Source organism: Eurypyga helias, unplaced genomic scaffold (assembly GCF_000690775.1).
Source record: "Eurypyga helias isolate BGI_N326 unplaced genomic scaffold, ASM69077v1 scaffold14235, whole genome shotgun sequence".
Classification (NCBI taxonomy): Eukaryota; Metazoa; Chordata; class Aves; order Eurypygiformes; family Eurypygidae; genus Eurypyga; species Eurypyga helias.
The window spans coordinates 4,144-26,773 of record NW_010252159.1 but is presented as its reverse complement, the minus strand read 5'-3'; the positions used below and the strand labels follow the sequence as shown (position 1 = coordinate 26,773).

Genomic DNA, 22,630 nt, shown 5'->3' with positions numbered 1-22,630 from the left:
TAGCCGGTGCTCACGATAGGATCGCTGAGGCAGGGAGGGGAGCAGCCCTGTGGCAGCAATTGCAAAACATCATGTTTTTCTTCAAATTTCAGTTCTGAGCCACTAAAAAAAACCCCAAGTGTGGAGCAGACGCAGCCTAAGGTGGTACCTTTTGTCTTGACACAGGGCAAGCCCAGATGCAGCCAACACCTTAAAACCACCGGAAGCCTCGAGAAGAGCAGTGTGGTTGTTGCATGGCTGTCACAACCCTGCCAGCTCCCAGTGACAGGCAGGGTTTGGGGGTGGGGGCTGGTTCTGGAGTTGGGCCCCATCAAGGGCTGGGGTCGTGGCTGTGCAGCCCCACGGCCCCTCGTGAAGCCACAGAATTGAGGTCGTGGTGGTGAGGAGGGGACGGTGTTTGCGTCTTGCTGGGGACAGCATCTCAGCAGCCTCTCGGAGGTGGGAGCCGAGACCACGGGTGGGAGAAGGCTCTGTGTGAGCTTGGCCACCGTCCCCTCCCTGGCTGGGTGGAAATGTCTGGGGGCAGCATCGCCCTGAGACATGGCGGGAGCAGAGCCGTGGGCTGAAGGACAGGGCTGCGGCCACACCTTGCAGACCCTTCCTCCATGCCTGAGCATCACCCTGATTTTGAGAGCTTTCGTCTGCCTTTTCTGCCTCCACAACTTCCAGCTCGGGCAGCTGCTGTTTCAGCAGCACCATGACCTGTTCGCAGCCCCTGGTCCCTGCGTGTGCCAGGGTGCAAGGTCCAACCCTGGGCACTGACATCCAAAGGGTCCTTCCTGGCCTGGGAGGGTGCAGCTGCCCCCACCCCTGCACTCTGCCCACACCCTGCCAGCACCATGAGCGCCAAAACCATCGGTGCTGGTGGGAAGTTGGGCCATGAGGAACACGGCTCATTCCTGTGGGTACCGCGCTGGGGATGGCAAGAACAGACCCACTTTGTGTCAGCCCAGTCTCCCCACCTGGTGCCCCCCATCCTGCTTGGGGCATCACCCCCCAGGGCACCCATCCTGCACCCAGCACCTGGCACCCATCCCCGGCTGCCCCCCACCACTGCGCCCTGTGCCAGTGCCTCACCCAGCCCCAGCTCCCCTCCCTGTCCCCAAGCCTGGGCAGCGCTGTCCCCTCTCCAGCGGGGACACTGGGCAGGCTCCTGGCACCTCCCAGAAAGCAGCAAGGGACCACAATGGGTGCAGGAGAGGACAGAGCTTAGAGACGAGGTGGCAGGAAGAGAGGGTGACATCCCCAGGGTGCCCAAGGGAGACAGGGTGGGGGGACCCCAGCAAGGGCCCCGCTTGCACTCACCATGGTGTCCCTGTGTCTTGCCGTGGGGCCGGGGCACTTGGGGCTACTGTCACCGAGGGCTCAGGGCCATCCCGAAGCACTTGCTCTTGTGTTTCTGCTGCAACTACAGATTTCAACTAATTTTTTTTCCTCCTCCCACTTCCTCATTTCGTGTCTGTTTGCTGGGGGTGGGGAGGACAAGCGTGGCTCTCTGCTGCAGGGGGTGGCCTTAGGGTGGCTCTGCCCAGGGTCACCCCACCACCTCTGCTGCAGACGGGTGCTGGGGGTCACCGACCTGGGTGAGTGGGTGGATGCTGGGTGGAGTCCGTCAGGGATGCTCGGAGCCTCCATAAACCTGTCCCCTGCCCCGAGGTGAGTCTGATGTGGCCCTTCCTGGGGCAGCCAAGTCAGTGCTCGGGGATGCTCTATGTTAAGGTGGTTTCAGGAGCAAAATGCTTTTGGTTGCTGCTTTTTTTTTCATGTCTTTTCAATAAAAAAAGCCACACGAGGAAACATTTTGGCCTCGAATGGGCCAAAGCCATTTCAGAAAGACCATTGCTGGAGCGGAGTGGGGAAAGCCCCAGTGATGTCCTCACTGAGACTGCAGAGCCAGTGCTCCTGCAAACCCTGCGCAGACGGACACGTCTTCATGCAACAGCCCTGGGCTGCAAAGGCACCTGTGCAAACCCCAGCTCCCTGCGATGCTGCTGCCGTCCCCAGCCCCGCCGCACTGCGTGGTTCCTGTCAAGGGTCCTTCGGTCCCCAGCCCCACTGCACTGCGTGGTTCCTGCCCTACCCAAGGGTCCTTCGGTGCGTGCCCAGCTCCTTGGCAGTGGTCAGCCCCCCACCAGAAAGCAAACAAGAAGGGGCAAAGAAAACAGGTATGCCGGGCCAATCGCCACCTCTCCAACCCGCTCCGGTCACTGCAGGGAAAACCCTTCCCTGCTGCCCAAACCCCTCCTTCTGCACGAGCACAAGGAGATCGTGGTGCGGGGCTGCCCAGAGCCCGGACTTGCTGCTGGAGAAACAAGACTGGGACCAGAAGCTGCACCCGGGATCGTAGCTACTCCTTTATTATAAATCATGCCGTTATGTCGCTCCTCCTCAGAGTTAGTATGTTAAACATTTTTCATTATATATATATCTATATAAAAAGGTGAAAACACCCCCTCCCCTCACCAAAATGTCAGAACGGAGCATGGCACCAGGAAGGAAGACAAACGAAGGCCCGCTCGACAGCCAGTCGGGGTTTGCCGAGTACCAGAACGGCTGCGGCGGCGGGCGAGCGGGTAAGAATACAGACGGGAGTGACACGTGGGCTGGCAGGGCAGAGGGGCTTGCTCTGGGGAGAGAGGGCTGTCCCCCTCCCTGCACTGTGCGGATGACCCCCAAGGGGAACAGAACATGGCTCTGGATAACATTTCCCATCTCTGTGATGCAGAAAGTCCCGAAAATAATAACAACAACAACAGTAATGCTAAAAAAAAGCACGTGCTTTGTAGATTGGAAATTCAGGTCTCCTTGGCAGGCTGCAGTGGCCCATGGGGAATCACTGAATCATTCAGGTTGGAAAAGACCCTTAAGATCAAGTCCAACCGTTAACCCAACACTAAACCATGTCCCTAAGCACCACTCACACACGACTTAAATCCCTCCAGGGCTGGTGACTCCACCACCTCCCTGGGCAGCCCGTTCCAATCCTGACAGCCCTTCCAGGGAAGAAATTTTCCCTCATACCCAATCTGAACCACCCCTGGTGCAAATTGAGGACTTTTCCTCTTGTCCTATCACTGGTCACTTGGGAGAAGAGACCGACCCCACCTCTCTGCACCCTCCTTTCAGGGAGCTGCAGAGAGCGATCAGGTCTGCCCTGAGCCTCCTCTTCTCCAGGCTGAACCCCCACAGCTCCCTCAGCCATTCCTCACAGGAATTGCTGTGTGTCAGCCCAGAACTAGCCAGGAGGTGACCTGGGGGAATTTCAAGCCTGCTCTTTTCCCATCATTAGAGGTCTCCTGGGGCAGAGGAGCGGGTGGCACTGGGACCAGGCACCCTGAGGCCACAGCAGCATGCGGCAAGGCTGCCTTTGGAGGCAAAGCACCTTTCGGAGGCAAAGCACCTTTCAGAGGCAAAGCACCTTTGGAAGTAAAGCACCTTTGGAAGTAATGCACCTTTCAAGGCCATGGCGTTTGCTGGGGAGGGCCCTGCCAGGACCAGGCAGATGGTCCCAAGTCATGGCTCGGCACTGGGGACACTGTGATCGAGACAGTTCTCACCCTGCATCCTCCTTTGCTTTGATTCCTGCAGCCCAGCATGTCCTTGACACCCATTAAGTGACTGCAACCCCAAGCATGCCTCGGCCCTGACCTCAGCTTGCGCTCTGAGGTGTTTCTAGAATAAAAAATGGTCCTAAGAGTGACAAGGGCTTTGAGGAAAAACAGGGGGACACCCCCATCAAAGTAGGTTGTTAAGAGAATTTGAATAACCCCCTCTCCCAATTAAACTGGTGTCACTGCTCTGCTCACTGTGCGACCTGCTGTCCGTCCCCTGCTGCGTGTCCCAAGATGACAGGAGTCAAACCCTGAAAACCATATTCTGCCCCAACCCCCCTCCCCACGACAGCTCATCTTCGTCCATCACCCAGAAGCCACAAGCCACGCTTGTCGCCCGTGGCACCTGAAACCTCCTCCCTGTCTCCCCTGGGATCCCCAAGGGAAAGGCCCCCAGCGCGCTCAGCCCCCCCGGGGACGTCCCCCTGTGAGCATGATGTCCCATGATGCCCTCGGGACACGGATGTGGAAGCAGACGAGGCAGGAACAGGGCGAGTGGGGCCGCTTCGGTGGCTGTCTCAGCGCCTGCAGGACCTGGGTCCGCTACTAATAAATAACAACGTCAGAATTTCAAGTAATGTCCCTGCTGCCGCGCTCTGCTCAGCTCCTCCCTCCCCACTGCTCATCGACCGGCTCCTTTGCAGCGGGCCATGGTGGTGTCTGCAGTGGCTGGCAGTGGTTTAACTGGGAACCTGCCATTGCGAAGCTCGGGGGCGAAGGGTGCATGTCTTTGGGGGACGGGTTTGGGTGACGCCGGCTCCCACTGGAAGCACGACCAGTGTCTGTATTGGACCCAGGGGAGATTCCCGGGGCGGAGACGAAGGGCACGGCTCAGTGGCCCTCCGGCGTAGCTTTTGCCTTCCAGTTTTCCCATGGGGGTCACGCTGTGTCCCTAGTGCCCCTGGCATGTTTTACAGCACATCTGTCGGAAGTAGGTCCGGCTGCAGAACTTGAACTTCAGGACGAGCGGGCAGTAGGCCACCTTGTTCACATCCTTGCACTCTGGATGGGCGACAGAGGGAAGCAGGGTTACAGCTGCCTCGGGGTGAGCAGCCCCATGGGGGCTGTGCAAGTCCTTTTGCACCCCAGTGCCCAGCTCCTGGGGGCGTTTTGTCAGGAAGCAGCAAGATGCAGCTACAAGAAGCTACTGAGAACCTCACTGCTGAAAGCCTCTCTTTGCAGAGGGTTACTGCACTTACCAGGGTCACAGCATGCCAGTTTGGCCTGGGGTCAGAGAGGACAGCAGCAGTCTCCCCATGACAGCTGTACCCCACAGCACCTGCAGCCCAACTCGGGCTGTGGGGGCTCTGGTGTCCCTGTATCATGTAGCCCCATGGATGGCAGTGCTCCACGTTTCCCTCCCTGGTCTCCCCATCTCCCTCACCTTCAGGGTTGTCCGTAGGTCCCGATTCGCACTTGGTCTCACACTGCTGCATGCCAGGGGGCTGCAGGGTCTCCGCACAGTCACTGGATGGCTGCCCGGTGTGAGCCAGGCACTGGACGGATCTTCTTTGCTGGCCAAGGCCACACTGCGCAGAGCACTGCCGGGAAACAGCACAGCATGGAGCCGCTTTAGGCTTTAGGGTTAGGACTGCCATGGCTTTAGTAACTCTGGAGGTGAAGGCATGGCCAGGCCTTAGGAGATGCAAAGGGTGCTGGATGCAGTTGTCCCTTCCCTCCCAACACCTGCAGGAACCTCACCAGCACGACTGAGCGCTGCAGCCCTGCTTCCTGAAAAGCTTGGTTAGCACTCTGGGGCTCAGTGAGGGTGTCTCCATTCAGCCCTAAATCACTGGCCTTTCCCAGGCCTCCTGCACCCCGATGTCACCCTGCCGCTCGAGGGGTGTTAGAGGGAAGGGAGGACTGTCAGCATCACCCCGCTGCAGGCGCTGGGATGGGCTGTGGCAGGTGGACCAGCAGTGGCCTCACTTGCAGCCAGCCCAGCCCACCCCCGCAGCCCGTCACTCCCACTGCACTGCTCGCCATCCTCACTGCCCTGCTGCCCCCCAGATACCCACAGGGACACTCTGACGACTTCTGTGGTGCCCTGCTCAGCCCACAAGACTCCCTGGGTCAGGTGTGCACTGCTGAGGCAAGGGGGGACAAAAAACATCACCACAGAGTCCTGCTGCTCCCCAGATAGTTGTGGTGGCCACACTGGGTTCTGCTAGCAGGTAAAAGCCCCACGTGGACTACGATTTGAGGGGCGGGGGAGGCAGAGTCTTCTCTTTCAATAACCCCATGGACAGGATCGTCCCTACCTCTCCCCACTCGCCGGTCACCCAGCGTGGTGGTGGGCAGCGCCGCAGGTTGCACCTCATGCTGGTCGGGGGCTTGGAGCCTTCGTAGCACTGGGAGGTGGGCAGAGTCGCGCTGTGGTCACCACTCTTGCACAGGACAATGCGGTGGCGGAAACCTGGCCCACAGCTTGGGGTGCACTGCAAGGAGAGGACACAGGCGGTCAGGATGCACGGCAAAGAGCAGAGAGCGGCGGCACGGGCTCTCCCCACCAGTGCTCCCACCTTGCTTGTCTCCTGAGCTACAAGACCCTTTCCCACAGACTCTCCATGGCCAGCAGTCATCACCGATGCTCTGGCCAGTGAATGACACTGTCCTAAGGAGCAGTGCCATCAGAGAGGTGAGGGCTGAGGTGAGCACTTACCTCAGACCAGTCCAGGGTGACCCACTCCGGAGGGCACGTCTGGTTATTGCAAGGCTCAAGCATCTTTGGCCGTGGATGGGTGCAAGAAGCATCATCCAAGGCCTTCTCCTCGGTGGCAGAGATCTTACGCTTGCAGAAGACGCTGCGTGTGCGGACGCCTTCGTTGCAACTTCGGCTGCATTCAGACCAGTTCCCAATCACCCAGCTGGAGACAGGTAAAAGAGCAAAACGTGTGAAGGGCACGGTGGTCCATGCTTGCCCCCATACTCCTGTACACAGCCCTATTCCCACTCTGGCTGCAGCCTCCCAGGCAGCTCTGGTTGAACCAGAGTTCCTCCACATCTCCCTTTCCCCTTCAAGTGAGGGGCAGGGGCCAGTCATGGGAGGGCTGGGACAATTTCTGAGAGACTGTGCTGAGTATCTGCTGTGCACCAAAGGACCAGATGGGGAGGGCTCCTTTCTGCAAGTACCACAGCAGCACAGGGAGGAGGTCACACTACAGGGACCATCCTCGGCCAACAGGCCATGTGCTCAGCACATCTCTCACCGAGCAAGGCACGGTGTAGCCTCCTGCACAGTCTGCTAGGAGACTGTGGTGGAGACAGGTTTCTGCTCCCTGCATCCCTACTGCCCCTTCCTGGCAGTGATGCACTTGGGCTGTGCAGGCTGCACACTGTACTGTGCTCGTGATGGGGCACAGAGGAGAAAATTGTTCCCCCTCCCCAGCAGAGCTGCTCTGGCCAGGTAGTGTCACCCCTGGGTACTGTGGCAGGGGACTCTGACTTGCGAATGGCAGAAAGGGGGCAATTTCACCCTCCTCCACCCTGGCTTTTCCACCCACGCTCCCTCAATCTGCTCCAAGCTGTGGTACTCACGCCGGGGGGCACGGTTCGGTATTGCACGGCCTCTGCCGCTCTGGCATTTTGGTTTCAGGGCTACAGAAATGGTTGAAGACAGTTGAACCATCAGATAGCTTCTTGCATACCACAGACTGGATCTGGCTGCCTACCAAGAAAAAGAGGCGAGGGGGAAAGAGGGTAGGACCCTGAGGCTAGTGCTGAGCCAGGCTGCAGGTATGAGCCCCCCAGCTCTGCTCCCATGTGGGCAATGTGGTGGGACAGCCACTTGTCACTACACCTCCTCAAGCATGAACCTCCTTCTCTACTCAAAACCAAGGTCTCCTTTGCCTCTAACATCTCCACAAAAACATGGATGGGGTGCAGGCTCACCAGCCAGGGCAGGACCCAGCAGAGTTTGCAGAGGATGGAGGATCAAAGTGTTCCTGGGATCTTGTCCTCAAATAAACCTGTTCTAACCTTGGTCTTGTGACACTTTCTGGGCAGTACTGAGAGGAATAGCTGGAACAAGAGGTGGCAGCACTTTGTCAAGGCCTAGCACACAAGACCAGGTCCAGGGCCCTTAGCTTTAAGCAGGGAACATTATTAAGCCTCGCTTTTGAAACTGCCTCTCTCTTCTGAACTCCAGCTCAGTCACTCACACCCAGGTTTTCCAGAGTCACGAGACATGGCGCAAACCTTTGTGTCAATCCCCACGGGAACCAGCCCAAGGGATTCAGGAAAGCATCAGCAGTATTTCAGTTCAAAAACGTGTAGATCTGAAGGCCAGAGGGGCTGCTGCAGTCGGCTAACTGTCCTGCATGGCACAAGTAAACGAATTTCAAGCGTATCATGCCACCTTCCATCACCTCTACCACCTACACCTGCGGTCCAGCTGAAGAACCGCATCCAGGAGGTTTGCCCTGACACTGCCCACAAGAGCACGGTGACACCAGCTCGCGTGTGGCCGAGCGCAGGGTGGGGGTAGGTAGGAACCCGAGATCTCCTTCAGAGCAAAGCAGATGCTGATGTCCATGTGCTGTCTCATGGACACAGTGTGTGGGAGTTACGAGAGTGCAGATACATGTGTCCCCCAGCCAACATGGGGTCAAACCTCACCCCCTGCACACAGCACTGAGCATTTTGTCCACGGGGTGTAGTGCCAGGAGTACTGGTTCGAGCCATCCCTGCCGATGGGTGCATTGAACTTGTACCGGATCCCCTGCAGCTCTGTCCGCACAAGGACCTGTGGAGAAAGGCACCACCGAGGCATCAGTGCCACCGAAGTCCAGCATGGTCGTGACCATCCGGATGGTATCCCATGGCCTCAGTGCACTCTCTAAAATCCAGGGCAGCTGAAATCTCCCCCCCTTCCCTTTCCAGTCCCTTCCAGCACTGACATGGCAGCCACCAGTGATGACACTGCTGCAGCCATGAAGGTGACACAATCAGAGAACAAGTTCCCGTGCACTTAAAGACTGAATCGTTCCAAAGCCTGGCAGACTAGGGAGGGAGACGTGAGAATTTAGCCCAATCTACCTCTGATCTCTGTGACCCTTTACTCTGGACAGCAAGGACAGGGGCTGATTAGCTCCAATTCCCATGTTGTCACGGCAAGGTCTCAGCCCAGCCCAGGCCCACACCAGGTGGGGGTATGAAGGACCCATGTTACCAACCATGACAAAGAGGGTGACGTTGGTGGGTCCCAAGGCCTCCAGGGACTCAGGCTCCTCTGGGGATCTCCTGTAGTGGAATGTGGTGCCTGCGATGTCGAAGCGTCGCGGGGGGTCAATGGAGAGCTTCCCGTTGATGTAATACTCGCCGCTCTCCCCTCTCAGTGCTGCGAGGACAGAGGAGCAAGGGTTAGCAGAAAGGCGGAACGTACCTGGATCCGGCTTCAGCTGGCGACTTCTCATCTGCCAGGCTACAGCAGAGGGTGAGTGTCATCAGCATCATTGTACAGGGAGGGAATAGGTAGGGCAAATAAAGTAGGTGCCTGGGTCAGAGTCACACAGAAAGTCACGAGCAGAGGTGGGACTAAAGTAGCCATGGTCTTGCCTCAATCTGCCCATCACCTCTCTGCGGAAGGATGCTGCTGTGGGGAGCTCAGTCAGCTGCCCGGGGTGGTGACGGGGACACCTGGCAGTCTGAGAAGTGGTGGCCATGAAGCCAGGCTCAAACCCAGCTGTGCAAACTGGGTCTTGGCTGCTGGGGCTACTGGAGGAGGCTGGTCCCCAGCAGCCTGGCTGTGGTTGCCCAAGCGAGTCACTAGAGGGGGATCGGCTCGTTTGGAGATCAGCTTGTTTGGAGGAGATCGCCTCGTATTCCCACATCCTCCCTGCTTTCTCTCTGCCACCAACACCATGCTGGCACCCAGCTCTACATCACTCCTGCCCTCACTGCTGGCAATGACCTCATTGCCATGATGCTCTGGGGCGGGGAGGATGCTCTGTACTGAGGAGGGTGGCGGATAATCCCTCCACTCCCACCAAGGTGCAGGGACAGACCCTGGAGTGGGAGGCTGGTGGCAGCAGCTGATAGTGATACGAGCTTGGGCTGTGCCTTGTGTGCACAGACATCCAGTCTGGATGGACACGAGGAGTCCCCAGTATACGTGGGCTGGGCAGGGAGGGATGCCAACATCTCCTAACCCAGCAAAGGGAGCTGGCCTGAAGGGATGCTGCCAGGAAAGCCCCGCTGTAACCTCCTACCAACGCAGGCTCCTGCTCCCGGAGAGCCGCAGTGCGGAGGCAGCCAGCAGCAAGTCAGCAGTGAGCATCCCTGCCCACCCCTCCATCTCCACTGCCCATCACTTGGAGGGCAGAAAGAGAAGAAAAGGGGAAAGAAAAAAGCCCATTGCAAGAACAAGCCACAGTCTGGCTGGAAAATTAAACCCAAGGAAAGTGTGAGCAGGTCTATTTTTAATCCCCAGACCAACATGCTGGCAGAGGGGGGAATGCCAAGGAGCCACAGCCAGTGCCAGGAATGGTGGGGTGTGGGGTTTGCTCAGGGTTACACTGCTGAGCAGTGAGCGCAGGACAGAGGCAGTGATGCAGCGAGACAGGGGCTGTGTGGGCCACACTGACATGGGACACGCTTCCCTGACAGCAGGCCCTGCTGCCTTCCTCTGCCCCCAGCCCCTAGCTGGGACCCCCAACCCCATCCTCTGCTGCAGTGGAAGCTTTTCCTTGCTGGGTCTTTCCCACACCCTATTAACCGCAGGAAAATGGCAGACCAAGGGGTGTCTGGATGGGATTTCAGTATCTCCCAGCCCCATCTCACCTAGGTAGTTGATGGAGAGGTTCAGCTCCCGGATGTCGATGTGGACGGAGCCCTTGGGAATCTGGATCACCTCCTCGTAACCTGTGAGACAACCCAGGGCTGGTGAGAAGTGATGCTCAGCCTCCGAGCCGGGAACCAACCCCGCCCTGGGTTGGATGGGAGTGTGTACGACCCCGTTACCCGTGACCAAAACACTGAACGAGCTGCTGGCAGTGGAGAGGTGTTCCTTCAGCCACCCATGGCAATTCACTGGAGAAAGCACTATGGCGTGCCAGCACAGTGGCTTGCTTGCTTTGCAGTGCAGGCTGTCATGGTGGGACTGGCCATGATGGGGAGGTGCTGGGGAGCTGGGAACTCCATGGGCATCCTCACAGCCTGGCTTGAGGGCATCGTGCACTGGGGAGGAGGGACGGAGCTTGGCACTCTGTGTCAGGGACTTGGGTGTCAGTGGTGGCTGGGGCACGATTTAGTGAACAGCAGCAATTGCTTCCTGCTTGCTGCCTGGTCCTACCCTGTGGGGTGTTTCTCTGGGATATGTCCCTGTGTGTCCCCAGGAGCAGGTGAAGTCAAGGAGGGACTCGAGGGTGGGTGATGCTGGCCACGCTGCTTTCTCCCTACCTCCCTCCGGCAGGGACTGGTTGAAGACGCCCTCAACAGTCTCACAGGAGCTGCCGTCTCCCCCGCACACACGACACTTGTCCTCCTTCGAGTCAGAGCCCAGGACACGGTCACAGCCCACATGCTGGAGGAAGGAGCAGCAGCGAATTAGCCATCTTGGTGGGGCCTTGTCCTCCCCACACTCGCAGCACCCAGGAAACCCATCCCTGGGGCTCCACATCACTCCCCTCCATTGCACTGTACACCAGCTCAGCAACATCACCTCTGCCCAGCACCATCTTTCTGCCACCCCTCCCCAGGGATGGCCCTGGGGGGTCTCCTTCTAAGGACGGGGGGGCACAGGCAGAAATCCTGGGACTGTGGGATAAGGCAGAGGTCAGGGTGCCTGCGCTGAGCTGGTGGAGCTGCAGCACCAGCATAGTGGCAGTGAGCCCATGTGAAGCCTCTGGCTCTGCCCCACAGTATGTGGGCTAGCAAGCAGGTCACCAGCATGGCTGTGGCTACCTATGGTGCAATCCTCCTTTTGTTCCACAGCATATTCAGCCCCACAGAGACAAAAATATCCCAGAGACACAGGAAGGGAGACAGACAGAGACAGAGAGGGAGCCTGTCTGCCTGCCTGCTGGGGAACATTCACCACCCCCACAGCGCTTTCTTATAATTAAACTTTTATAGCCCTCCAGATCCCATTTCAAGGGAAATATCAAGTGTCTGGGGCTACGTGGGTGTAAATGCAGAGACCCAGCACTAACGCAGGCCAGTGTGGCAGCTGGGGCATGGAGAGTGGATGGACACAAGCCCAGAGATGGATGTGCTCCTGCTCTCATAGGTGAACCAGGTGCCTGGGTAGAGGGGTGCCCCAGTGTGTGTGGGCAGGAGACCCCTCCTGCCCGAGGGTCTGCCCTTGCCTCCCCATCCCGAGGCTGTCGCACACCCTGGCAGCACCTTGCACTCCCCATTGACGCAGATGTCGTTGGAGTCCTGCCGGCATGGTGTCCCGTCCACCACGGCTGCGGCTCGTTCTGTGTAGAAATTGAAACCCTCGGCCAGGCAGTTGAGGGAACAGGCTTTCACACCCCCTTGGAAAGAAGCACAGGTTCAAATGATGCTGATGGAGAGGAGAGAGAGGAAAGACGTGGGGAGCCAGACCTGGATAAGGGCTGCCTTACCCTCGGCCTCCCCACGCCTCCATCCTGTGCCTCGCCCACTGCACAGCTCCAGGTACTCAGGAGGGTGTCCCTGATGAATGGAGGGACCCACAGAGGGACCCAGGCACCCTCCTTATTAACAGCACTGAGTCAAGATCCTTGAACTAGACACCGACACGTGGTGAGACACGGTCCCTTCTGCACAGCCTGGGACACATGGCCTGTATGTGGCAAGGAAGGAAACAAACTGACTTGTTCTTATCTGGTGTTGGTCACTCCTGGGTCTCCTGGCACTTTAGAAGGGCTGTTGGCACCTCTGTGCCCATTTTACAGACAGGGAAACAGAGGCAGCAGCTCTTAAGTGACTTGTCCAAGGTTTTTCAGCTACTAGACCACAGCAACCAAGTTTTTCAGCTCCTAAACCAGTTACTAGGCCACAGCAACCATTTCTGTTCAAGGCTGGTGGATACTGTGTCCTTCACAGTGAAGATGACAACAACAGAACGAGATGAAGGAGAAGGATGCTCAAGTCATAGCTAAAACACCTGCTTCCCAACACCCTTTGCCAAATCACCATCTAAGGAACAGAGGCTGGATATCTGGATATTAGCTTACGGTGCCTGGGAGACAGAGGTGGGACTGGTTATGGAAGGAGACACCTGAGCAGAGCAGTTTCCTGCCTCCTGTCATTGGATTTTATCAAATGCTGGTGCAGATCGTGGCATTTGCTGCCTTTACTAAGCACCCCAAGGAGACCCAACAGCCTCATGACCCTGGCAGAGAGGTGCATGCCTGAACTGTGGCAGTTTGTTCCTGCAGGCACTGGCAACAGTGGTGAGCCCTGTGCCAGAGCTGGGAAGCACCTAGGACTGAGGCAACCAAAATGTGCAAAACTTGTAACTCGATACAGCACATCAAAGGGCAGACGGAGGGGAGGGGGGGCACAGCTGTGCCTGGGAGCACCCGAATGCACCTGGGGAAGAGCGAGCAAAGCGAGGAGAGGGAAAAGAGGAGGAGACATGAGAGGGGAATTCAGCAGCTTGGAGGCATGCTGTCCAGCAGGATGCCTGGGCAAGCCCCTAGAGAAGGTGCTCTCTCCCTTCCTTCTGGAGAGCCAAGCCCCTCCGCAGCGCACCGGGCTCTCCCCTGCCTGGCCAGGGAGCTCTACGGCCACCGAGGGGGACAGCGCATGACCCTGAAAACCTCCCCAGCCATCTAACTATGGCACGCCTGGACCCCAGGTCTGTCCAGCCAGACCTCGACTGCAAAGCATCACCAGCAAGAGAAGAAAACACAAGTCACAAGGGACCTACGCTGGCTGCAGGATCTTCCAGCTTGGAGAGGCTGTGCTGGAAAATCCAACCAGCAACTGCACGCCCCGAGCATGCAACTGTCCCACCAGCCTGGGAGCCGGGCTTGAGCTGGCCCTTCCTGAGAGGTAGCCGTGATTCAGCCACTGCTCGCTGGCTCGGGAGCATCTCTCCGGCTGGTGGCCTCGCTGCTAGCAGCACTTCGTCACACGTGGGACCCTTCGTCCCTGCCCGTGCGCAGCTTGCCGAGGCTGTGCTCTCTTGCTGTCACTGAAGTGCAGGGCAGACTATGCAATGACACAGAACTGAGGAACAGCCAGAAACTTGGGCTTTCATTTCAGGCCTCTCAGATGGGTTTGCTAAGCTATTCCCATGCACTCCCTGTTCCCTTCCTTGTCTCCCACTGTAAGGAAAAGAGAGACCCACTGCAGACACTTTGCTGCAGTTCCCTGGTGTCAGCTCACCCCTGCCACAGACTGTTTCCACCTTGCTTCCAGATCTGGCTCCATTTTGGCGGTCCCTAATCAGCTGCAGGATCCTCCTTTTTTATCATAACTCCCCACCACTGCTGCCCCACGCCCAGGCTGGCACTCAGCCTCCTCCATCAGCAAGCAGCCCCGAGTGTAATCGTCACAGCCCAGAAAGAGGAGCCCGTGGGGCAAACTGGAACAAAAAACACAACTAGAAGAAGGAAAAATAAAATAAAAGAAAGAGGGAAAATAAAAGATGGGGGGTTGGTGGCAGGAAGCCACATTTCTTCCTTTGCCTTAAGCATCCTGCCTTTGTCACAGGGCTGCAAAAATGGTGTGAGTGCATGAACTCAGCTCACTGCAGAGCCGGGGTACTCATGGTTTCCTCATTGCTCTCCTCTTGCTGGAGCCCAGGAGAATTCATGTGTGCGCACGCGTGCGCGTGTACGCTTAAATCCCTAATGATTCAACCTCCTTTGGAAGAGAGATCAGCAGAGTGGGAGCGAAGTGCACGGAAGAGAGCAAGCCCTCCATGCTGCAACAGTTGCTCTGGTTCCAACCCATCACCGGCAAAGACCCATCCCTGCTGATGGAGGCCTTGTGTCCCGGTGGCTCTGAGCATCTTGTGAGCACAGAGGGAGCTTGGGAAGCAGCCGCTGAGCAGAAGGAAGTCAGCACCCATCACTTTCCTGCCTGCAAGAGCTGACAGAGGGTGCTGGACTTGGAGGACCATGCATGAAGCTGGGACTTGGGGCTCCTGTGGTCATACTGTCACCCAGCTGCTGCTCCATGTGGGATGAGTCTGGCTGGCGCTCCTCATCCAGCCACTTAGGAAAGGCTGGGGGTTTCTGCCCTTAAAAGAAAAAGTCTTATGGAAGAGAAATAGGGAGAGGGAGAATGAAGGAGGAAGTGGGAGAGAGTGGGGTGACCCTGCATTGGTATCTGTATCCTGACTGCAGCTGCTCCTGTGAGTCATCTGGGCTGCTGGAGCTCAGGACCGGTCCCCAACACACCACCCCTGGTGACAATTTCCAGGCTGCGTTTGTCCTTGGCAGCCAGGTCACCCTCCCACTGATCAGAGGAAAGGGCAGCTGGTATCACTGTCCAGCGTCTCTCGGGAACTCGACTCTCCTTGGCACTCAGACAGCCAAGAGGTACTCACGTGGTCTGGGTATCACCTCGTCCTTCTTTAGGTGGTTCCTTAAAAAGGCACCATTCTAAAGCCTGACATCAGTGACAACTGCTTGTCCGCACGACAGAAACACTGACCACAGCAACATGGCCAGGATGAGCTTTGGACCCCAAAACGACTGAAATACCACAACACGCCTTGACATTCCTGAGGATGGGGAATTAAGGACCATATTTTCACCAGGATCCAGCCCATCATCTCCCAGCATGTGAATAGTTTGGTGGGACCTGTGCTTTTTGGGGTGGGAGCCTGAGGCCTGGCAGAGCAAGGCAGCACCCTGCAACCTCCCAGACTGGCTCACTGCTGCCCAGCGATACCCGCGTCTGCAGGATCCTCAGCACAAGCCCCGTGGGGCATTTGGCAGCGGAGGGGCAGGAGAGGCTCTGCAGTGACCACTGTCACTGGTGCAAGGTGGGTTCACCACCATGGGATAAAAACCCACTTCCCACAGAATGAGTGGGACCCCCTCAGCCTGCCCACTGCCTGGTGAATGTTACTAATTGACTGGGAAACAAGCAGCAGATAAAACCATAAAACCCCAAAGAGCACAGGGTCTGCTGTAACGCTGTGCAGGTCCCTAGCCCCCTGCCCCCAGAGAGGCAAACTCCCTGGCCAGGCACAGAGCAGCCCACCCTTCACTTGGAGTCAGCAACAGCCAGGTCTGCTGTGGGTCCTCCTTTTAATATTTAATATAGCTGTTAAACTAGAACAGAACATAGCATTTTCAGTTGGCTACGCAGTGCCTCAGAGGATGTTTTGTTCCTCCTGCCTGCTCTGTCCCACAGAAGAATTAAAGCGCATTATAATTTATGATAAGCAATCTCCTGTTTTCTGCAAGCCTCTGCTCCTCCCCATCCCTCTCCCAGCCCCGTGTGCTGCTCCACTCTCCCTCGGCTCTTGCATCCGCCAAGAGCAAAATGAATAACTAAGCGAATAAAGCAAAATAAACAAACAATTAAAGGCACATTCCACGAGGTATCTGCTGACTGTTGAACTCCGAAAGGCTGAGCTCAGCGCTTCTTGCTGGGGCTGTGCCTTCAGATCCCGGGATCTGGGCTCCAGGACCATTATAAATCATCACCAGGAAAACACATCATACCGGCCCCGTGCAAAACCCGACCCCAACTTGCTGGTGACCCAGCGGCTGGGGTCAGGCAGGTGGCTCCTTCCCTTCCCAAACTCCCTGTGGGATCGGTGCCTGCCCCTAACTAAGCCAGTGGGGTAACTCCTTGTCTTCAGGGTGGGGGTGCTCTGTGCCTGGGATATTTCCCCAAAATACCGTGGGGCTGGCATCTGAAGGGCAAATGGCACAGGCACCCCTGCATGACCACACATTTTGGCAAGGGGATGGCTCAGGGGTGCAGTGCCAAAGGCAGTGGCTGAGCTGAGCAGGGGAAGAGGCTCAGCAGAACGCCAGGGTGGTGAACGGCTCCCAGAGAAGGGAAACATGCCCAAAAGCAACCTGAAGAGCAGATATGCTGCACGGCAGACTGCCTGGGATGAGGCTGCCAACAAGGATGGATCCTGGAGGGGTTGCTTGTGCCTGCAGGGAAGGAGGGACTGACACTCACTACCCCAGAGCTCTCTGGACCACTGGAAGAGCCCAGAAGGGAGTGAGGGAGACGGCAGCCAGCCGTCTCTATGCCGCCTCTATGCCGCCCTGATGCTGGGGTAGAGGGGCCTGATAGCACAGGGGTTACAGGGGAAGACACGGGTCCTGACTGCAAAACACCTGTGGCAAGGAGAAGCCAAGGGGGGGGGCATTCCCTGGGGGTCTGATCTGTGGGTGAAGGTGGAAGGGATGTTCCCTGCCTCCCCCACAGATGCACCTCTGACACCCAAACAACACCAAAAAGCACAAAATGCTGCAGGCAGGTGAAGAGGCGAGTATATGTGCTGCTGAAGTCACAGCCACAGAATCATAGAATGGTTTGGGTTGGAAGGGACCTTCAAAGCCCATCTAGTTCCAACCCCCCTGCCATGGGCAGGGACACCTTCCACTAGACCAGGTTGCTCCAAGCTCCATCCAGCCTGGCCTTGGACACTTCCAGGGATGGGGCATCCACAGCTTCTCTGGGCAACCTGTCCCACTGCCTCACCAGTCTCATTGTACACCTCCTGTCCACTCTAAAGCCACCCTCTTTCAGTGTAAGACTGTTGCCCTGTGTCCTGTCAGTACAGGCCTTGGTAAAACATCTCTCTCTGCCTTTCTTAGAAGCTCCCTTTATGTACCGAATGGCTGCAATCAGGTCTCCTCAGTTCTTCCAGAGCACCCACACTCAGGCAAAGGTGTTCGTAGGTGGGGGGCACATTGGTGACAACTCACCACCTCCATGGTCCCAACCGATCTGAGGGTCCCGTGTGGACAGCCCATGCTGCAAAGAGCCTAACCCTGCTAATCCCAGCAGGAGTCACCCACTGCCAGGTCCCACGCAGGTGGGGGTCAGCACATGAGTTCTCAAGGGCAGGGAGTCTGGTGCCCTCCTGGCCAGGGCTTTGGCTCCCAGAACGTGCTGAGGAGCTGCAGCTTCCAGCACCTCTCTGATCTTGTGAACATGCCTCAGTTTCCCTACCTGGGCCACCACAGAGGAAGACAGCGATTCCCTTTGACACTGAATAAACAAAACGTAACTGCTAAACAACACAGCTCTTCGTGACCATTACCCACAGCCAACCTGGAGAGCTGAGACAGGGTGCTCCCAGACCCCTTCAAGCCACGATCGTGCCAACGCTCAGAGCCTCCTGGGAAGGGGACAGGTTTCATCACCTTATTTTATGGAAGAGGAAGTTGAAGCAGAGACAGAGGAAGGGGCGTTTTTTGAAAGCCAAAGCAAAAATCAGTGTCAGGGCCAGATTACAATTCAAGGGCTAACATTCAACTGGCCAATCGTCCCCTGGACTAAAACCACGGGGCCATGGGGAAGAGAGAGGTCCAAGCAAGGGCAGATCCAGCCCGCGGGGCTGTCTTCCACCTTGGCATTCACTGGGGTCTTTGTGTGACTTACTGCTTTGCAATTTTATTACATTTTTATTGATCCATCCCCTGCAGCCTCAGCACATCTGCTCCAGCTGCAAGAGCCCGCTGGGAGGTGTGCTTATTTACACAGCTGCGAAGGATTTCCCCAGTCAAGTTCATTAACTACATGAAGGAGACGCACTGTTCTTTCTCATTATTAAGAGATTTCTGCCGCAGAGGCCTCCTCCTGCCCCCTCTCCTTGCTAGACACTTCTGCAGGACACAGGAGCACTGACCTCAGGAAGAGGGGAGTGCTGCTCTTTGGAGAATCCACCACTTCGCATCCCTTCTGCCCATGCAGGAGCTGGAAGCTTTACCTGCCTGTGCAGGGAGGGCTGCCCCATTTTCTACCCTGCCCCAGGTACCAGACACTAACAACTCCCTTCTCTTGCCTCCTCTTCCTCTTTGCTCCCTCAGCAGTTAAGGAAAAAGACTTGAGGAAAGAAGCTAAAGGGCTCTGATGCTGCTGGAATTGTTTCTTGCAGAGCAAGGAAGTTACAGGGTGATTGCACAGGGGTAGGTGACCTGGGACTGGGCGCACGGCAGGATGGTCATGGGCCAGCGCTGGGGGAAGCTGCCTGGAGGGATGCACTTGGATCCACAGTCATGCGAGAGGGAGGCAGCACGACTCAGGAACACGTTGTGGGCAGCCTGTGGGACCTGGGCTAGCGGAGATGGTGACTAACTGCCTACCAGACCACTTGGATCATGAGACCTGTCCCTTCTGAGAGGTGGGGAGAGCAAAGCCCTGCACAGCCCTGCTCCAGTTCTGCCTGAGCCAAGGGATGCTCAGCCCAGCCCCAGCACTCACCTCCACGGTATGTCTTCCAGGTGTAGTACTTCCCTCGGAAGGGGACGTTATCGAATTCGGCACACTGCAGCTCTCGGAAGTCTTGGGAGCCCGGCGGGCAGTCCTGTGGTCACACAGCCAGCCATCAGTGCGCGGGCAGAACAGCTCCTGCCTTACCTGCTGGAAGGGCAGGAGCTCCTACAGGGCTCCCAGCTGCAACTAGCACCAGCCCTTTGAGGAGATGGACACCAGCCCTGACAACTGGACACTGCTACAGTATAGCAGGAGCATCCTTCCTGCAAAGCTAGACACTATTTGAAGACTAAAGGCACAATCCCTTGGGCCCCAGCTGGTCTGTCTGCAGACGCAACACTTGCTCTTGTGAGCAATCCTTTAAAAGAGAGATGCAAAGCCCAGGGGAAGCAGTGCAGAGCCATTTTCCTCACTCCCAGCCTGTGGATGTTAAAGCTACCATTTCTCAGGTCCAAAGCTTCACTGAGCTTCCCTGTAGCACAGTTATTTCTTTGCTTCCCTTGAGGTTTAACACTCAGCCCTGGGAAGCAGGGTGCTATGCCGCATTTCGTGAGCTGCTCTCACCTGACCAGGCCTGCACTTGCAGCTTTTGAGAGGCAACCACTGTCATGTCAGTGCTGGAAGCCTCTGATCCCTCTGATCTCTCCTCCCTTCCCTCGTTATCTTTTCTTTTTGGGCCCTTTCTTGATGCTGAAAGCCCGCAGGTATGTACCGCTCACCCTCCCTCTGAGTCAGCTCGCAGCCGGTGCGGGCATGCATCGTCCTGCTCAGCTTTCCCCACTGCAGGATTGCTGCCGGCACAGCGCAGCTCACCCCCACCCAGTCGCCTCCTCCCGTGGGTCCCATGGCTGCACATAACACCCCGCATCCACGTGGAGAGAGCTCATCCCCAACTCCTTGCTGAGACGCTGCATTGCCAGCCCTACCAGCAAAGCCCTGCTAGCCCACCGCTGCTCCTCTCCCCCAGCCCAGCACTACTCACGTCGGTGTTGCAGGACCGGTATCGCTTCCGCTCTCCCAGGCAGTACTTTCCTCCGATGGTGGGCCTGGCAAACCAGGAATGAGATGGGAAAACCAGCTTAGGGCAGGGAGCCACGTTTGGGGCAGGCAGTTACCCTAAGTTTGCAGGTGTACAATGGCTTTTCCCAACCCTGCTCCACTGCAAGGACGGATCCTGCCTGGAGGAGCTATTGCAGCAGTGCAGTCCTCCAGCAGACCTCACACGCTCGGCTGCAAGCAAACAGTGGAGTTGTACAAGTGACTTTGGGTCTGTGGCTGCAGAGCCAACACCAAAGCAAAGCCCTGAGCTGCTGTGACAGCAGGACACGGGAATTTGCCTGCAGGAGCCAAGACCCTCCTGGGAACCGAGCACAAAGCTGCACGGGCGCCTGGCTGCTGCCTTCCCCGCTGACCTGAACAGCGATGCTGTACAGCCAGGACAAGGCAGGGCCACGCCAACACAGCCACGCACGTGTACACCTACCGAGGGCTGTCGCAATGGCGAACGGATGATGATACCCCTCCGCCACACGTCCTGCTGCACTCTCCCCAGGACGACCAGGCTCCCCAGGCACCATCCACGCCCTCTGGTCGGGTGCCAAAAGGCACACACTCCCTCTTGTAGCACCACTGCAGAAAGACAGAACTTCAAACACGGTCACCTCCTCCCAGAGCTCTCCCTAGCCTCCATCGGACATGGCAGCCAGTTCAGGGCTGGGATCTGGTTTGATGCTGTGAAATCTGAACTCGAGCTGTGCTGGCCTTGGAGCCAAGTTGTCCATTGCAGAGGGCATTTGCCTCTCCCCGGGCGCCCTCTCCTCCGAGTCACATTGTCAACATCTGTGCACACTGCGTACTCAGGCTTCGCAGGGAAGCTGGGACCAGTGTGCCCCACTCCCAACCCCCAGTGTGCCATCCTGTGGGGCAGGCAGCCACAGACAAGTGGGTCACATCCTCACTTGTCCTCTGAAAGGGTCCTGGGCACCTGGGTCAATCAGAGTGACTCACGTTGCAAACAGGGACACGTAAGAGCACAGAGCTCCCTGCCTATAAAAGCATGTCCCAGGTGGGACTTGGACCGGAGCTGCTACTGCTGGGCAGCAGGGCCAGGATCCCAGGGGGCATGGACATCTCCACAGCCAGCTGCTCCCTCCCAGGACAGAGTGAGTTTTGTATGTGTGCTGGAAGTCATGGTTTATGTGTTAAAATGACCTGATCTGCAATGGGTCCAGGTTAAAATAAAGTTTTGATTTCAATAACAATGTCATTGTGTCATTGTTCTGCCAAGAATCCTTAAAGAATCCGCCTGTCCCCATCCGACTGGGTGACAGATGCTCATGGAAACTTGCCTATTAAATATTTCCCTTGGACCTGGAAAGCGTCCTGCACCCCTGGAGTCAACAGTGATGCAAGGAGCAGGACACTGCCAGACCCGCTGCCTTTCTCTGGGCACGGTGCCGGACACCATGCCTCAGGGGCTGAGATAATCCCAGGAAGGAAGAAACCACTGTGTGCTCCTTCCAGGGGCTGATAACCCACCCTGGAGCTGCTGGCACGGCCTCTCCCAGCTTCTTCTGAGCCAGGGTCTCCAAGGGCAGCACAGTCAGCAGGGAAAAATGAACCATGGCCTCCCAGGACACTCAGCTAGCGACTTCCTTGCACACCAGTGCCTTTCCAGAGGTGCGATCCCATGCGGAGGAGATGCTCTGGAGGCACAGCCTTTCCGTGGTCCCTGCTGATGCTCTAGATTGGAGGTACTGAGGCTGCTGCAGGCAGGGCCCAGGCACCTGACCAGCCCCTGCAAACCCCCCCCCATGCACTCAGGGCTCCTGAAAGCATCAGTGGTGGGCTCTGCCCTTGCACCCTGCCTGCTGGGTGCAGACCCTGGCTCACTCTCCTCTGGCAAGCACAGACATGTGCTGGCTGCAAGACCAGGTATGAGCTGGGGGCATATGGGAAGGGAGGATGCATAATGAAAGGCATCCTCACCGGGTGCACTGATCATTACCTGTGTAACACGTGCTTGATTAATGGAAATTTAAAAAAAAAAAAAAGGAAAAAGAAAACGAAAACAGCAAGCCAGTGAACCTCTGAGCAGCTGGGCTGCTGAGGGCACCATACGGCAGCAGAAACTACCGCCAGATCCAGCCTGAAGCCACCCACTCTGTGTTCTTGGGGTAAGACAAGTGAAGCCATAACAACCACAGGGGATCGGTTTGCAAAAAAAAGGAAATTTGGGAGGATGAAACAACCAAAAATCTGGGATGTGGGTGCAGCCGCCATCCACCAGAACTTGGCTCAGTCTTCCACCACCCTGCTTCCCCAGCTGGATGGCAGAGCACAGAAACTCACCCTATCTCTCCTTTAATCTTGCATACCTTTAATAGCTTCTACGCCCTGATCCTTCCCTCTGCTCTCCCCATCTAGAAAGGGAGAAGCCAGGGCAGACCGCAGATCGCTGCGGATGTGGGTGCAGCCGCCATCCACCAGAACTTGGCTCAGTCTTCCACCACCCTGCTTCCCCAGCTGGATGGCAGAGCACAGAAACTCACCCTATCTCTCCTTTAATCTTGCATACCTTTAATAGCTTCTACGCCCTGATCCTTCCCTCTGCTCTCCCCATCTAGAAAGGGAGAAGCCAGGGCAGACCGCAGATCGCTGCG

General features: G+C 57.1%; 2 protein-coding genes across 2 annotated transcripts in view; both read right to left on the bottom strand.

Annotated features, from left to right (window-relative positions):
- LOC104510123 (unconventional myosin-If-like) overlaps nucleotides 1–1,402 on the bottom strand; it is a gene marked incomplete at its 3' end in the record, with an annotated part of 14,368 nt that extends 12,966 nt beyond the window's left edge. The window contains 1 exon segment of the mRNA XM_010152274.1: nucleotides 1,306–1,402. Within this exon segment, the coding sequence (XP_010150576.1) occupies nucleotides 1,306–1,308 (3 nt within the window).
- Nucleotides 1,403–4,503: 3,101 nt separating this feature from the next.
- The window catches only part of ADAMTS10 (ADAM metallopeptidase with thrombospondin type 1 motif, 10), a gene marked incomplete at its 5' end in the record, with an annotated part of 19,536 nt that continues 1,409 nt past the window's right edge, over nucleotides 4,504–22,630 (bottom strand). The window contains 13 exons of the mRNA XM_010152273.1: nucleotides 4,504–4,613; nucleotides 4,996–5,152; nucleotides 5,873–6,049; nucleotides 6,274–6,478; nucleotides 7,149–7,278; nucleotides 8,229–8,355; nucleotides 8,786–8,949; nucleotides 10,392–10,472; nucleotides 11,010–11,133; nucleotides 11,955–12,088; nucleotides 18,957–19,059; nucleotides 19,951–20,014; nucleotides 20,452–20,597. Of these exons, the coding sequence (XP_010150575.1) occupies nucleotides 4,504–4,613; nucleotides 4,996–5,152; nucleotides 5,873–6,049; nucleotides 6,274–6,478; nucleotides 7,149–7,278; nucleotides 8,229–8,355; nucleotides 8,786–8,949; nucleotides 10,392–10,472; nucleotides 11,010–11,133; nucleotides 11,955–12,088; nucleotides 18,957–19,059; nucleotides 19,951–20,014; nucleotides 20,452–20,597 (1,722 nt within the window). The remainder of the gene's footprint in view (nucleotides 4,614–4,995; nucleotides 5,153–5,872; nucleotides 6,050–6,273; nucleotides 6,479–7,148; nucleotides 7,279–8,228; nucleotides 8,356–8,785; nucleotides 8,950–10,391; nucleotides 10,473–11,009; nucleotides 11,134–11,954; nucleotides 12,089–18,956; nucleotides 19,060–19,950; nucleotides 20,015–20,451; nucleotides 20,598–22,630) is intronic.